The sequence below is a fragment of the Nerophis ophidion genome, linkage group LG03 (assembly GCF_033978795.1).
Source record: "Nerophis ophidion isolate RoL-2023_Sa linkage group LG03, RoL_Noph_v1.0, whole genome shotgun sequence".
NCBI classification, from domain to species: domain Eukaryota; kingdom Metazoa; phylum Chordata; class Actinopteri; order Syngnathiformes; family Syngnathidae; genus Nerophis; species Nerophis ophidion.
The window spans coordinates 86,021,764-86,039,302 of NC_084613.1; the positions used below are offsets into that span (position 1 = coordinate 86,021,764).

The 17,539-nt window shown below is 43.6% G+C and overlaps 2 protein-coding genes across 4 annotated transcripts in view; one reads left to right on the forward strand and one right to left on the reverse strand.

The window, feature by feature from the left end:
• Nucleotides 1-11,334, reverse strand: part of tmem62 (transmembrane protein 62) — a 47,416-nt gene extending 36,082 nt beyond the window's left edge. Inside the window, exons 1-3 of the mRNA XM_061896261.1 lie at nucleotides 10,859-11,334; nucleotides 304-415; nucleotides 89-226 (exon numbers count right to left, since the gene is read on the reverse strand). Of these exons, the coding sequence (XP_061752245.1) occupies nucleotides 89-226; nucleotides 304-415; nucleotides 10,859-11,059 (451 nt within the window). The 5' untranslated portion in view covers nucleotides 11,060-11,334. The remainder of the gene's footprint in view (nucleotides 1-88; nucleotides 227-303; nucleotides 416-10,858) is intronic.
• A 3,502-nt stretch (nucleotides 11,335-14,836) lies between these two features.
• Nucleotides 14,837-17,539, forward strand: part of ttbk2a (tau tubulin kinase 2a) — a 110,010-nt gene continuing 107,307 nt past the window's right edge. For all 3 annotated transcript variants that reach the window (XM_061896270.1, XM_061896272.1, XM_061896271.1), the window contains exon 1: nucleotides 14,837-15,342. The gene's annotated coding sequence lies outside the window, so the exon portion shown is untranslated. The remainder of the gene's footprint in view (nucleotides 15,343-17,539) is intronic.

Genomic DNA, 17,539 nt, shown 5'->3' on the forward strand with positions numbered 1-17,539 from the left:
GCTCCAGGACTTCCTGTCTGGGCCTCAAAATGCACATGCTGCTTTCGACAAGTTGTTGCAAAACACTGAGCGGGCGAGGATGCATCACCGTGATTGCCGCGGATGTCGATCCACCTCGTGCGCTCCATCACGCGCGACCTCTTGAGGATGTTGTGGTAGGCCTGCCACTCCACCTCGTGCTGCAGCGAGCCCACTTTGCTCTCCGTCTTGGCGTCTGTCAGATCCCCTGCGAGGGACGTTGGAGAAGGGTCACAAACACGAGACTACATCAAACGTTGTATTAAAAGGGGGCGGGGCTAATACCTGTCACGAGGACGAGAGAAGGCTTGATCAACTCCATGGTGTCGGTGCAGAACTTTTCAAAGTCGGGGATGCGTCTCGGATCGCGGAAGCGGCTGATGTGGATGTCGGACACCTGGAATTGCACATAAGTCGCTTATTCCCTTTGGGGTCGCTGGTGCCTATCTCAGCTACAATCGGGCGGAAGGCAGGTTACACCCTGGACAAGTCGCCACCTCATCACAGGACCAACACAGATGGACAGACAACATTCACACTCACATTCACACACTAGGGACCATTTAGTGTTGCCAATCAACCTATGCCCAGGTGCATGTCTTTGGAAGTGGGAGGAGCCTATACCTATGTGCATGTCTTTGGAGGTGGGAGGAGCCTATCCCCAGGTGCATGTCTTTGGAGGTGGGAGGGGCCTATCCCCGGGTGCATGTCTTTGGAGGTGGGAGGAGGCTATCCCCAGGTGCATGTCTTTGGAGGTGGGAGGAAGCCGGAGTACCCGTAGAGAACCCCCGCAGTCCCGGGGAGAACATGTAAACTCCACACAGAAAGATCCCGAGCCCGGGATTGAACTCAGGACTACTCAGGACCTTCGTATTGTGAGGCACAGGCACTAACCCCTGTTCCGCCGTGCTGCCCGAACCAGCACATATATATCCATCCATCAATTTTCTACCGCTTATTCCCTTCGGGGTCGCGGTGGGCGCTGGCGCCTATCTCAGCTACAATCGGGCGGAAGGCGGGTTACACCCTGGACAAGTCGCCACCTCATCGCAGGGCCAACACAGATAGACAGACAACATTCACACTCACATTCACACACTAGGGACCATTTAGTGTTGCCAATCAACCTATCCCCAGGTGCATGTCTTTGGAGGTGGGAGGGGCCTATCCCCAGGTGCATGTCTTTGGAGGTGGGAGGGGCCTATCCCCAGGTGCATGTCTTTGGAGGTGGGAGGAGCCTATCCCCAGGTGCATGTCTTTGGAGGTGGGAGGAAGCCGGAGTACCCGTAGAGAACCCCCGCAGTCCCGGGGAGAACATGCAAACTCCACACAGAAAAATCCCGAGCCCGGGATTGAACTCAGGACTACTCAGGACCTTCGTATTGTGAGGCACAGGCACTAACCCCTGTTCCACCGTGCTGCCCGAACCAGCACATATATATCCATCCATCAATTTTCTACCGCTTATTCCCTTCGGGGTCACGGGGGGCGCTGGCGCCTATCTCAGCTTCAATCGGGCGGAAGGCGGGTTACACCCTGGACAAGTCGCCACCTCATCACAAGGCCAACACAGATAGACAGACAACATTCACACTCACATTCACACACTAGGGACCATTTAGTGTTGCCAATCAACCTATCCCCAGGTGCATGTCTTTGGAGGTGAGAGGAGCCTATCCCTATGTGCATGTCTTTGGAGGTGGGAGGGGCCTATCCCCAGGTGCATGTCTTTGGAGGTGGGAGGAGCCTATCCCCAGGTGCATGTCTTTGGAGGTGGGAGGAAGCCGGAGTACCCGTAGAGAACCCCCGCAGTCACGGGGAGAACATGTAAACTCCACACAGAAAGATCCCGAGCCCGGGATTGAACTCAGGACTACTCAGGACCTTCGTATTGTGAGGCACAGGCACTAACCCCTGTTCCACCGTGCTGCCCGAACCAGCACATATATATCCATCCATCAATTTTCTACCGCTTATTCCCTTCGGGGTCGCGGTGGGCGCTGGTGCCTATCTCAGCTACAATCGGGCGGAAGGCGGGTTACACCCTGGACAAGTCGCCACCTCATCACAAGGCCAACACAGACAGACAGACAACATTCACAGTCATATTATCACATTAGGGACCATTTAATGTTGCCAATCAACCTATCCCCAGGTGCATGTCTTTGGAGGAGGGAGGAGCCTATCCCCAGGTGCATGTCTTTGGAGGTGGGAGGAGCCTATCCCCAGGTGCATGTCTTTGGAGGTGGGAGGGGCCTATCCCCAGGTGTATGTCTTTGGAGGTGGGAGGAAGCCGGAGTACCCGTAGAGAACCCCCCCAGTCCCGGGGAGAACATGCAAACTCCACACAGAAAGATCCCGAGCCCGGGATTGAACTCAGGACTACTCAGGACCTTCGTATTGTGAGGCACAAGCACTAACCCCTGTTCCACCGTGCTGCCCGAACCAGCACATATATATCCATCCATCAATTTTCTACCGCTTATTCCCTTCGGGGTCGCGGTGGGCGCTGGTGCCTATCTCAGCTACAATCGGGCGGAAGGCGGGTTACACCCTGGACAAGTCGCCACCTCATCACAAGGCCAACACAGACAGACAGACAACATTCACAGTCATATTATCACATTAGGGACCATTTAATGTTGCCAATCAACCTATCCCCAGGTGCATGTCTTTGGAGGAGGGAGGAGCCTATCCCCAGGTGCATGTCTTTGGAGGTGGGAGGAGCCTATCCCCAGGTGCATGTCTTTGGAGGTGGGAGGGGCCTATCCCCAGGTGTATGTCTTTGGAGGTGGGAGGAAGCCGGAGTACCCGTAGAGAACCCCCCCAGTCCCGGGGAGAACATGCAAACTCCACACAGAAAGATCCCGAGCCCGGGATTGAACTCAGGACTACTCAGGACCTTCGTATTGTGAGGCACAAGCACTAACCCCTGTTCCACCGTGCAGCCCGAACCAGCACATATATATCCATCCATCAATTTTCTACCGCTTATTCCCTTCGGGGTCGCGGTGGGCACTGGCGCCTATCTCAGCTACAATCGGGCGGAAGGCGGGTTACACCCTGGACAAGTCGCCACCTCATCGCAAGGCCAACACAGACAGACAGACAACATTCACACTCATATTATCACATTAGGGACCATTTAATGTTGCCAATCAACCTATCCCCAGGTGCATGTCTTTGGAGGTGGGAGGAGCCTACCCCCAGGTGCATGTCTTTGGAGGTGGGAGGAAGCCGGAGTACCCGGAAGGAAGTTATCTCATCCTGTCAGAAGCTTCCATTTTACTACTGATTTCCAATGTTGCAAAAATGTGTAGAATAAATACGAATGAATCAAAATCAATTCAATGAATTGTTGACCAATTCAAGGCTCCAATTATTCATTCATTCATTTATTTTCTGCCGCTTATTCCCTTTTGGGGTCGCGGGTGGCGCTGGCGCCTATCTCAGCTACAATCGGGCGGAAGGCGGGTTACACCCTGGACAAGTCGCCACCTCATCGCAAGGCCAACACAGACAGACAGACAACATTCACACTCATATTATCACATTAGGGACCATTTAATGTTGCCAATCAACCTATCCCCAGGTGCATGTCTTTGGAGGTGGGAGGGGCCTATCCCCAGGTGCATGTCTTTGGAGGTGAGAGGAGCCTATCCCCAGGTGCATGTCTTTGGAGGTGGGAGGAGCCTATCCCCAGGTGCATGTCTTTGGAGGTGGGAGGAGCCTATCCCCAGGTGCATGTCTTTGGAGGTGGGAGGGGCCTATCCCCAGGTGCATGTCTTTGGAGGTGGGAGGAGCCTATCCCCAGGTGCATGTCTTTGGAGGTGGGAGGGGCCTATCCCCAGGTGCATGTCTTTGGAGGTGGGAGGAAGCCGGAGTACCCGTAGAGAACCCCCGCAGTCCCGGGGAGAACATGCAAACTCCACACAGAAAGATCCAAGCCCGGGATTGAACTCAGGACTACTCAGGACCTTCGTATTGTGAGGCACAGGCACTAACCCCTGTTCCACCGTGCTGCCCGAACCAGCACATATATATCCATCCATCAATTTTCTACCGCTTATTCCCTTCGGGGTCGCGGTGGGCGCTGGTGCCTATCTCAGCTACAATCGGGCGGAAGGCGGGTTACACCCTGGACAAGTCTCCACCTCATCACAAGGCCAACACAGATAGACAGACAACATTCACACTCACATTCACACACTAGGGACCATTTAATGTTGCCAATCAACCTATCCCCAGGTGCATGTCTTTGGAAGTGGGAGGAGCCTATCCCCAGGTGCATGTCTTTGGAAGTGGGAGGAGCCTATCCCCAGGTGCATGTCTTTGGAGGTGGGAGGAAGCCGGAGTACCCGGAGGGAAGTTATCTCATCCTGTGAGAAGCTTCCATTTTACTAATGATTTCCAATGTTGCAAAAATGTGTAGAATAAATACGAATGAATCAAAATCGATTCAATGAATTGTTGACCAATTCAAGGCTCCAATGACTTCACATCAAATATTCCACTTTGCATCATTTTTGTGGAGGAGTGGGGTGGATACATCTATTGCGATATAAAGTACGGGCCTAAAGTTTGGACACGACTTCTCATTCAATGCATTTTATTTTCATGACTATTTACATTGTAGATCAGACCTGGCTAAATCAAGGCCCGGGGGCCACATGTGGCCCGTTGAGCTTTTCAATCTGGCCCGCCGGACATTCCCAAATCATTTTTTTAGATCTTTAAGATGGAGAGTGTAGCTGCCATTATGATGTGCAGTCATGTGACTTTAAGGCTTCAACTATACTAAGTATTTCAATGCTTGGAATCTGCGTTTATGGATGATATACCAGTTACTATGGTCATCTAATTAGTTACTATGGTCATCTAATTAGTTACTATGGTCATCTAATTAGTTACTATGGTCATCTAATTAGTTACTATGGTAATCTAATTAGTTACTATGGCAATATAATTAGTTACTATGGTCATCTAATTAGTTACTATGGCAATCTAATTAGTTACTATGGTCATCTAATTAGTTACTATGGTAATCTAATTAGTTACTATGGTCATCTAATTAGTTACTATGGTCATCTAATTAGTTACTATGGCAATCTAATTAGTTACTATGGTCATCTAATTAGTTACTATGGCCATCTAATTAGTTACTATGGTCATCTAATTAGTTACTATGGTCATCTAATTAGTTACTATGGTCATCTAATTAGTTACTATGGCCATCTAATTAGTTACTATGGCCATCTAATTAGTTACTATGGCCATCTAATTAGTTACTATGGTCATCTAATTAGTTACTATGGTCATCTAATTAGTTACTATGGTAATCTAATTAGTTACTATGGAAATCTAATTAGTTACTATGGTCATCTAATTAGTTACTATGGTCATCAAATTAGTTACTATAGTCATCTAATTAGTTACTATGGTGATCTAATTAGTTACTATTGTCATCCAATTAGTTACTATGGTAATCTAATTAGTTACTATGGTCATCTAATTAGTTACTATGGTCATCTAATTAGTTACTTTGGTAATCAAATTAGTTACTCTGGTAATCAAATTAGTTACTGTGGTAATCAAATTAGTTACTATGGTCATCTAATTAGTTACTATGGTAATCTAATTAGTTACTATGGTCATCTAATTAGTTACTTTGGTAATCAAATTAGTTACTGTGGTAATCAAATTAGTTACTATGGTCATCTAATTAGTTACTATGGTAATCTAATTGGTTACTATTGTCATCTAATTAGTTACTATGATCATCTAATTAGTTACTATGGTCATCTAATTAGTTACAATGGTCATCTAATTAGTTACTATGGTCATCTAATTAGTTACTATGGTAATCAAATTAGTTACTATGGTCATCTAATTAGTTACTATGGTAATCTAATTGGTTACTATTGTCATCTAATTAGTTACTATGATCATCTAATTAGTTACTATGGTCATCTAATTAGTTACAATGGTCATCTAATTAGTTACTATGGTCATCTAATTAGTTACTATGGTCATCTAATTAGTTACTAAGGTCATCTAATTAGATACTATGGTCATCTAATTAGTTACTATGGTCATCTAATTAGTTACTATGGTCATCTAATTAGTTACTATGGTCATCTACGTCACAGCAGCTCAGACGAGGCACCAAGCAGTGTGGGTGGGAAGCGTTTCCCCAGACGTGGAAGGAGATTTTCACAATAAGAGTTCTATAGCTTAGTGATATATAGAATAGAATAGAATAAAAAGTACTTTATTGATCCCTGGGGGGAGTTCAGCAAATATCAGATACATCAGATTGTAGGTGGGTTTATTTTGTAGCCTTCGCGTTCATATTTTACTGTTTGTTGCATTTTTGTTGCGTTTCACTTGATTGCAAAACATGTCGATCAAACGCGTTCATATTTTGTCAATATTCAGTGTTTTATCCTTCATACAAAAATGTAAAATTTGATTACGTTTGTTAAGGCGGTCTGTCATAACGTTTTTAGCATTCAATCAGATATTATCGTGAGGTTTTTGTATTAGTCTTCCTAAAAATAGATATACCGGCCCGCAGACACATTTTTTTCTCTCTAAATGTGGCCCCCCCCGGGTCAAAATAATTGCCCAGGCCTGTTGTAGATAGTCACTGAAGGCATCAAAACTATCAAAACTATGAATGTGGAGTTATGTACTTAACGGGGGCGGTATAGCTCGGTTGGTAGAGTGGCCGTGCCAGCAACTTGAGGGTTGCAGGTTCGATTCCCGCTTCCGCCATCCTAGTCACTGCCTTTGTGTCCTTGGGCAAGACACTTTACCCACCTGCTCCCAGTGCCACCCACACTGGTTTAAATGTAACTTAGATATTGGGTTTCACTATGTAAAGCGCTTTGAGTCACTAGAGAAAAGCGCTATATAAATATAATTCACTTCACTAACAAAAAAAAGGTGAAATAACTGAAAACATGTTTTCATAGTTTAGATGCCTTCAATGACAATCTACAATAGTCATGAAAATTTAAAAAACACACTGAAATTAGAAGGTGTGTCCAAAATGTTGGCCTGTACTGGATATTGATATCGTTTTATCGCCCAGCCCAGTATAGTTCCAGTTTTACAAAATGGAACCGTCTTTTCCGCACTGAGCAAGCGAGGAAAAACTCCCTCCCAGGACAACAGAACCCACTCTCTGTGGGGCGAGCCTTTTATTGCAAACATAATGACCATACTTGGAATGAATGGAATCCATAACGATTATATTTCTTTACACAACATGCTGTTCTCCAACGAAGAGCCAAATGGGTGAAATTCCTTTTGATATCACCACAGGAAGACATTCTGTAACGTTTCAGGTGTTGGTGTCTCTGCTGCAACCTGCTGAGGATACGCTGAGACACGTTGGTCCATCACCACGAGTAGTGCCTTTGTCAAACTCTGAATAGCGTGACGAAGAGGTCGTTTCCGTGCCAACTCACATTTATGAGTCCATTCATGGATCCTACACACCGTTTGGAATTCTGACGGTTAACTCCTTGTTAGAGAACAGCAAGTTGTGCAAAAAGTAGTGAAACATTGAAAACCTGGAGAGTGCAAACTTGTGACTCAAAGGAGAGAGTTGGGTGTAACTTAGATATTGGGTTTCACTATGTGAAGCGCTTTGAGTCACTAGAGAAAAGTGCTATATAAATATAATTCACTTCACTATCTCTAAGGGAGAGCCACCCGGCGGAGGAAACTCATTTGGGCCGCTTGTACCCGTGATCTTATCCTTTCGGTCATGACCCAAAGCTCATGACCATAGGTGAGGATGGGAACGTAGATCGACCGGTAAATTGAGAGCTTTGCCTTCCGGCTCAGCTCCTTCTTCACCATAACGGATCGATACAACGTCCGTATTACTGAAGACGCCGTACCAATCCGCCTGTCGATCTGATGATCCACTCTTCCCTCACTCGTGAACAAGACTCCGAGGTACTTGAACTCCTCCCCAACCCGTAGATGGCGCTCCAACCTTTTCCGGGTGAGAACCATGCACTCGGACTTGGAGGTGCCGATTCTCATTCCGGTCGCTTCACACTCGGCTGCGAACCGATCCACATAGCATAACTCGGTTGGTAGAGTGGCCTTGCCAGCAACTTGAAGGTTGCAGTTTCGATTCCCGCTTCCGCCATCCTAGTCACTGTCATTGTGTCCTTGGGCAAGACACTTTACCCACCTGCTCCCAGTGCCACCCACACTGCTTTAAATGTAACTTAAATATTGGGTTTCACTATGTAAAGTGCTTTGAGTCACTAGAGAAAAGCGCTATATAAATATAATTCACTTCACTATCTCTAAGGGAGAGCCACTCGGCGGAGGAAACTCATTTGGGCCGCTTGTACCCGTGATCTTATCCTTTCGGTTATGACCCAAAGCTCATGACCATAGGTGAGGGTGGGAACGTAGATCGACCGGTAAATTGAGAGCTTTGCCTTCCGGCTCAGCTCCTTCTTCACCACAACGGATCGATACAACGTCTGTATTACTGAAGACGCCGCACCGATCCGCCTGTCGATCTCACGATCCACTCTTCCCTCACTCGTGAACAGGACTCCGAGGTACTTGAACTCCTCCCCGACCCGTAGATGGCGCTCCACCCTTTTCCGGGCGAGAACCATGCACTCGGACTTGGAGGTGCTGATTCTCATTCCGGTCGCTTCACACTCGGCTGCGAACACCGATCCACATAGCATAGCTCGGTTGGTAGAGTGGCCTTGCCAGCAACTTGAGGGTTGCAGGTTCGATTCCCGCTTCCGCCATCCTAGTCACTGTCATTGTGTCCTTGGGCAAGACACTTTACCCACCTGCTCCCAGTGCCACCCACACTGGTTTAAATGTAACTTAAATATTGGGTTTCACTATGTAAAGCGCTTTGAGTCACTAGAGAAAAGCGCTATATAAATATAATTCACTTCACTTCACTATCTCTAAGGCAGGAAACTCATTTCGGCCGCTTGTACCCGTGATCTTATCCTTTCGGTCATGACCCAAAGCTCATGACCATAGGTGAGGATGGGAACGTAGATCGACCGGTAAATTGAGAGCTTCGCCTTCCGGCTCAGCTCCTTCTTCACCACAACGGATCGATACAACGTCCGCATTATTGAAGACCCGCCTGTCGATCTCACGATCCAGTCTCCCTTCACTCGTGAACAAGACTCCGAGGTACTTGAACTCCTCCCCGACCCGTAGATGGCGCTCCACCCTTTTCCGGGCGAGAACCACGCACTCGGACTTGGAGGTGCCGATTCTCATTCCGGTCGCGTCACACTCGGCTGCGAACCGAACCACATAGCATAGCTCGGTTGGTAGAGTGGCCTTGCCAGCAACTTGAAGGTTGCAGGTTCGATTCCCGCTTCCGCCATCTTAGTCACTGCCGTTGTGTCCTTGGGCAAGACACTTTACCCACCTGCTCCCAGTGCCACCCACACTGCTTTAAATGTAACTTAAATATTGGGTTTCACTATGTAAAGCGCTTTGAGTCACTAGAGAAAAGCGCTATATAAATATAATTCACTTCACTTCACTATCTCTAAGGGAGAGACCCACCACCCGGCGGAGGAAACTCATTTGGGCCGCTTGTACCCGTGATCTTATCCTTTCGGTCATGACCCAAAGCTCATGACCATAGGTGAGGATGGGAAAGTAGATCGATCGGTAAATTGAGAGCTTTGCCTTCCGGCTCAGCTCCTTCTTCACCACAACGGATCGATACAACGTCCGCATTATTGAAGACCCGCCTGTCGATCTCACCATCCAGTCTTCCTTCACTCGTGAACAAGACTCCGAGGTACTTGAACTCCTCCCCGACCCGTAGATGGCGCTCCACACTTTTCCGGGCGAGAACCACGCACTCGGACTTGGAGGTGCCGATTCTCATTCCGGTCGCTTCACACTCGGCTGCGAACACCGATCCACATAGCATAGCTCAGTTGGTAGAGTGGCCTTGCCAGCAACTTGAGGGTTGCAGGTTCGATTCCCGCTTCCGCCATCCTAGTCACTGTCATTGTGTCCTTGGGCAAGACACTTTACCCACCTGCTCCCAGTGCCACCCACACTGGTTTATATGTAACTTAGATATTGGGTTTCACTATGTAAAGCGCTTTGAGTTACTAGAGAAAAGCGCTATATAAATATAATTCACTTCACTTCACTATCTCTAAGGCAGGAAACTCATTTGAGCCGCTTGTACCCGTGATCTTATCCTTTCGGTCATGACCCAAAGCTCATGACCATAGGTGAGGATGGGAACGTAGATCGACCGGTAAATTGAGAGTTTCGCCTTCCGGCTCAGCTCCTTCTTCACCACAACGGATCGGTACAGCGTCCGCATTACTGAAGACGCCGCACCGATCCGCCTGTCGATCCACTCTTCCCTCACTCGTGAACAAGACTCCGAGGTACTTGAACTCCTCCCCAACCCGTAGATGGCGCTCCACCCTTTTCCGGGCGAGAACCACGCACTCGGACTTGGAGGTGCCGATTCTCATTTGGCTGCGAACCGATCCACATGCGGGATGTTCCGAAGAAGCGTTTGATGAGCATTCCTCAACTTTATCCGTATTCATTGCCACCTTTCCCAACTTCTTTGTCACGTGTCGCTGGCGTCAAATTCTAAAGTTAATGATTATTTACAAAAAAAAAAAAAAAGGGTTTATCAGTTTGAACATCAAATATGTTGTCTTTGTAGCTGAATATGGGTGGAAAAGGATTTGCAAATCGTTGTATTCTGTTTATATTTGTTTTTTTTTTTGACATCCACAGGGCTGAAATGTAACACCGGGACAAGAAAGGAGCTCACCTGCACAAACCAGAATATATTGTCCGGCTTCCCCCCTGGAAATGGTGGAGAGCTGCCCTTGCTGTCATCTCCATCCCGGCCGGCCGGCTGCCGAACGCTCCGTTTGGGATGCCAAGCCGTGTCGTAGCTGTCCAGCACCCAGGAGGCGAGGCACGCCATGGCCAGCCCGATGACAACCAGGGCACCGAACAGCTTCAGCATCCTCCTGTAGCGGCGAGGAGAGGCGGACTAGCTGCGCGGAAGGAGGGCTGACTACTCGCTACCAAGGGAGGCGGGACCCACACTCAAACTAACCGCTGACACATGACAGCGGGCGCTAAACTACCTGACTATATGATGACCGGGGCTCCGAACCGTGTGCGTGTGTGGCGGCCATCCTCCCCGCAAGAGACGCGTCGAGGCACGGCGTTGACTCGCCAGCTCTGACTCACTGGCGGAAGTAGCTTCCTTAGCGGCTAAGTTAGCTTAGCCTCCCCTCGGCCAGCCTGCCAACACCGCGCGGATTGGCTGGGAAGGAGGCGCGTCATCGTCACGTGACCAGAAAGGGGCGTCACTTGAGCAGAGAGAAGCGGCCACGGTACGATGTCTCACTCGTCTGCTTTCTTCACTGCACTACAAAGAGAGTAAAAGTGCACCAATCAGCGGCACGATTCCCTTACATCAGGGGTGTCCAAACTTTTTCCACAGAAACACGGAAACATTTAAGCACGCGGGGGCCATTTTGATATTTTTCATTTTCAAACCATTTTTTTTAATCCTTAGAGGTCCTGGGGAGCATATAGGATCTCAGTCACTAAAATGTAAATTATTATTATTATTTTTAATTTAATCCTTACAGTAAATATGTATATCAACTTGAGGTTGATATAAAGTAAAACAAATAAGGTTTTATGCCTTTTCTGTCAAAGACAACTTTGTTTTTTATAGTCCATCCATCCATCTTCTTCCGCTTATCCGAGGTCGGGTCGCGGGGGCAGCAGCCTAAGCAGGGAAGCCCAGACTTCCCTCTCCCCAGCCACTTAGTCCAGCTCTTCCCGGGGGATCCCGAGGCGTTCCCAGGCCAGCCGGGAGACATAGTCTTCCCAACGTTTATAGTAAAACTGAAATAAGTAGTATTTAGATTAGATAGATAGATAGTACTTTATTGATTCCTTCAGGGGAATTCCTTTATTTAGAAATTAAAGCCCTCAAAGATCAAAAATTGATTTGAATTATTCAATATTTTTGAGTCATCGCAGTGAAAAGTTAAATAAAACCTGACTAAACATATTTGAGATCCAAAAGGTTGATGCATTTTTATTAGTTTTTTTTTTACTTTTAACACTTAAATTTCAAGATCAACTTCCGATATATCCGTCGATTTTAAGTTTGAACTATTATTTTTTTTCTTTTATGCTCTTTTATATACTTATATAAATACAAATATATATATTTGTATTTATATAAATGTATACTTTTTCATAACATGGTCACTACTGCCTACTTTTTATATTCTTATTTTACTGTTATATTTTTATTCCCGTTGTTGCTTTTTAGTTTTTATTCTTATTGTAATATTTCTCTATTTTGTTTCCATTTAAACCCCCATTATTTACTTTTTACTTTTATTTGAATTGATCAAAACTCTGTACACTGCTGCTGGAATTGTAATTTTCCTGAAGGAATCAATAAAGTACTATCTATCTATCTATCTATCTATCTATCTATCTATCTATCTATCTATCTATCTATCTATCTATCTATCTATCTATCTATCTATCTATCTATCTATCTATCTATCTATCTATCTATCTATCTATCAATCTATCTATCCATCTATCCATCTATCCATCTATCCATCCATCCATCCATCCATCCATCCATCCATCCATCTATCTATCTATCTATCTTTTGTCCAAACTTTGATGTTTTATATGGCAATCACACAACATATGCAATATTTTTTCTACATAAAACATTTTTAAGTGATAATTTGTATATAATAATTCATTACAACAGTGGTTCTCAAATGGGGGTACTTGAAGGTATGCCAAAGGGTACGTGAGATTTTTTTAAAATATTCTAAAAATAGCAACAGTTCAACAATCCTTTATAAATATATTTATTGAATAATACTTCAACAAAATATGAATCCATCAATCCATCCATTTTCTACCGCTTATTCCCTTTGGGGTCGCGGTGCCTATCTCAGCTAAAATATGAATGTAAGTTCATAAACTGTGAAAAGAAATGCAACAATGCAATATTCAGTGTTGACAGCTAGATTTTTTGTGGACATGTTCCATAAATATTGATGTTAAAGATGTATTTTTTAGTTTAGAAGTAAGTTGATGAATCCAGATGGATCTCTATTACAATCCCCAAAGAGGGCACTTTAAGTTGATGATTACTTCTATGTGGAGAAATCTTTATTTATAGTTAAATCACTTGTTTATTTTTCAACAGGTTTTTAGTCATTTTTATATCTTTTATTACAAATAGTTCAAGAAAGACCACTACAAATGAGCAATATTTTGCACTGTTATACAATTTAATAAATAATAAACTGATGACATAGTGCTGTATTTTACTTCTTTATCTCTTTTTTTCAACCAAAAATGCTTTGCTCTGATTAGGGGGTACTTGAAATAAAAAAAAATGTTCACAGGGGGTACATCACTGAAAAAAGGTTGAGAACCACTGCATTATAACATAGATTTTTTTTTTTTGGAGCAATGGAAAAAAAAGAAAATAAAGACAAAATAAAGGCACTTCTGAGGTCCTCTCCAAGGTTTCTCTTAGTCAGCATTGTCACTGGCGTCCCACTGGATGTGAATTCTCCCTGCCCACTGGGTGTGAGTTTTCCTTGCCCTTTTGTGGGTTCTTCCGAGGATGTTGTAGTCGTAATGATTTGTGCAGTCCTTTGAGACATTTGTGATTTGGGGCTATATAAATAAACATTGATTGATTGATTGATTGATTGATTGATATAACTCCACATTTGTTCATTCCTAGTTTTGATGTGAAAATCTACAATCTAAATAGTTATGAAAATAAAGAAAACCCATTGAATGAGGAGGTGTATCTAAATTTTTGTGGGTTCTTCCGAGGATGTCGTAGTCGTAATGATTTGTGCAGCCCTTTGAGACATTTGTGATTTAGGGCTATATAAATAAACATTGATTGATTGATTGATTGATTGATATAACTCCACATGTGTTCATTCCTAGTTTTGATGTGAAAATCTACAATCTAAATAGTTATGAAAATAAAGAAAACCCATTGAATGAGGAGGTGTGTCCAAATTTTTGTGGGTTCTTCCGAGGATGTCGTAGTCGTAATGAGTTGTGCAGCCCTTTGAGACATTTGTGATTTAGGGCTAAATAAATAAACATTGATTTATTGACAAAAGGAACAAAAAAAAACTGCCTGCATGACAGCTTTGTGTCAACATTGACACTTTTCCTCATTAGATTTCACCTCAGTCCACTTTTTTTAATTTCTATTTTTACAATACTATCAATTTTGCAATTTCTGCAGAATGTGTGAAATTAGCTGCGGGCCACAAATGGCCCCCCGGCCGCATATTGGACACCCTTGCCTTAATTTGTCCCTTTTAACTCGGCTACCATCCATCCATCCATCCATTTTTTTACCGCTTGTTCCCTTTTGGGGTCGCGGGCGCCTATCTCAGCTACAATCGGGCGGAAGGCGGGGTACACCCTGGACAAGTCGCCACCTCATCGCAGGGCTACCAATCGGCCAAAATAGCTCCGCCATCCATGAATTGATTAACGTGGACCCCCGACTTAAACAAGTTGAAAAACTTATTGGGGTGTTACCATTTAGTGGTCAATTGTACGGAATATGTACTGAACTGTGCAATCTACTAATAAAAGTATCAATCAATCAATGTGAACACTTGTGAGCCGTCCTGTCGAAAATAAACAATCTACTGGCTTAAAAAGGGCCGCCATTTTGGACGCGGTTCCAAAACAAATCGTCTTTTCCTGACCGCCAACACGCGAGGTTGGACTATACCTTCGTGTTTGGAATAATAGCGGATGTTGTGTCATCGGTTCAAAAAGAAACAACTTAAAAAGACAACTCGTTAGGATGACGACATTCTGATACCGCGAACGCGCTTGTTAAAGACCCCCCCCCGTCCTAGATCCACGCGCGCGTGCTCGCTGTTGCGAGGGATCGAGGCCTCGGGCACGCGCACGCAGAAGGCCGGGGATTACGTGTCGTGACGTCACGGCGCGTCACGGCACTCTGCTCTGCATTCAACCGACACGGCGAGAGATGGCGAGCTGACAGCCGGAGGTCGGAAAAGAGAAACATCCAAGCGCACATCAGCGCCGCTCTGCTCGGATCCTCCGCCCGCTTAAGGAGGAGCAACCATGGGATCGAGTTCCACGTCGCCCCGGGCCTTCGCCGCGGATGTAGCGGCCGCTGTGTAACCACACCCGGCGGCTCTTTTGGATCGAGACTCCACATTGGCGGTAAGCGGCGGGAATTCAACATGCTGGCACGTTTTTTGCTGTGTTGTTGCGCGGTGTTGCTAAGGCTCCGGCGCCGAGGTTAGCTGCCGTGACAACCCGCAGCTTGCAATGCGGCGGCCCGGCCTCAGCAACAGCACACTGCGGCTGGGGGAGGACATTGGAAGCCCCTCCCAACTCCTAAATCACGCCACGCTTAGCACACTTCTGCGACGTGACGTTGTTACACACTGACATCATGTAAACATCATATAAACATGTACATAGCGTCCATCATGCAAGCACCATGACTCCTCATGCATGTTGCTATGTGAGGGCCAGCTGGGTGTGGAGGGGAGGGAAGGGGGGGCTTCCATATGCATGCTGTCTACACACAAAATGTACTTAATATACCAATACTGTATATATGTGCAGCACAAAATGTACTTAATATACCAATACTGTATATATGTGCAGCACAAAATGTACTTAATATACAAATATTTTATGTATGTACAGCACAAAATGTACTTAATATACCAATATTGTATATATGTGCAGCACAAAAGGTATTTAATATACAAATATTGTATATATTTGCAGCACAAAAGGTATTTAATATACAAATATTGTATATATGTGCAGCACAAAATGTATTTAATGTACAAATATTGTATATATGTGCAGCACAAAAGGTATTTAATATACAAATATTGTATATATGTGCAGCACAAAAGGCATTTAATGTACAAATATTGTATATATGTGCAGCACAAAATGTATTTAATGTACAAATATTGTATATATGTGCAGCACAAAAGGCATTTAATGTACAAATACTGCACCAAAATATATTTAATATACAAATACTGTATATATGTGCAGCACAAAATGTACTTAATATACAAATACTGTTTATATGTGCAGCACAAAAGGTATTTAATGTACAAATACTGCACCAAAATATATTTAATATACAAATACTGTATATATGTGCAGCACAAAATGTACTTAATATACAAATACTGTTTATATGTGCAGCACAAAAGGTATTTAATATACAAATATTGTATATATGTGCAGCACAAAAGGCATTTAATGTACAAATACTGCACCAAAATATATTTAATATACAAATACTGTATATATGTGCAGCACAAAATGTACTTAATATACAAATACTGTTTATATGTGCAGCACAAAAGGTATTTAATATACAAATATTGTATATATGTGCAGCACAAAATGTATTTAATGTACAAATATTGTATATATGTGCAGCACAAAAGGTATTTAATATACAAATACTTCACCAAAATATATTTAATATACAAATGCTGTATATATGTGCAGCACAAAAGGCATTTAATGTACAAATATTGTATATATGTGCAGCACAAAATGTATTTAATGTACAAATACTGCACCAAAATATATTTAATATACAAATACTGTATATATGTGCAGCACAAAATGTACTTAATATACAAATACTGCACAAAAATATATTTAATATACGAATACTGCATATACGTACATCACAAAAAGGTTTTTGATATATAAATACTGTATATATGTGCAGCACAAAATGTACTTAATATACAAATACTGTATATATGTGCAGCACAAAATGTACTTAATATACAAATACTGTATATATGTGCAGCACAACATGTACTTAATATACCAATACTGTATATATGTGCAGCACAAAAAGGTATTTAATATACAAATACTGCAAAAAATTATATTTAATATACAAATACTGTATATACGTACAGCACAAAATGTACTTAATATACAAATACTGTATATAAGTGCAGGACAAAAGGTATTTAATATACAATTACTGTATATATGTGCAACACAAAAGGTATTTAATATACAAATATCGTATATATGTGCAGCACAAAATGTATTTAATGTACAAATACTGCACCAAAATATATTTAATATACAAATACTGTATATATGTGCAGCACAAAAAATATATTTAATATACCAATACTGTATATGTGTGCAGCACAAAAGGTAATTAATATACAAATACTGCACAAAAATATATTTAGTATACAAATACTGCGTATACGTACATTACAAAAAGGTTTTTGATATATAAATACTGTATATATGTACTGCACAAAATGTACTTAATATACCAATACTGTATATGTGTGCAGCACAAAAGGTATTTAATATACAAATATTGTATATATGTGCA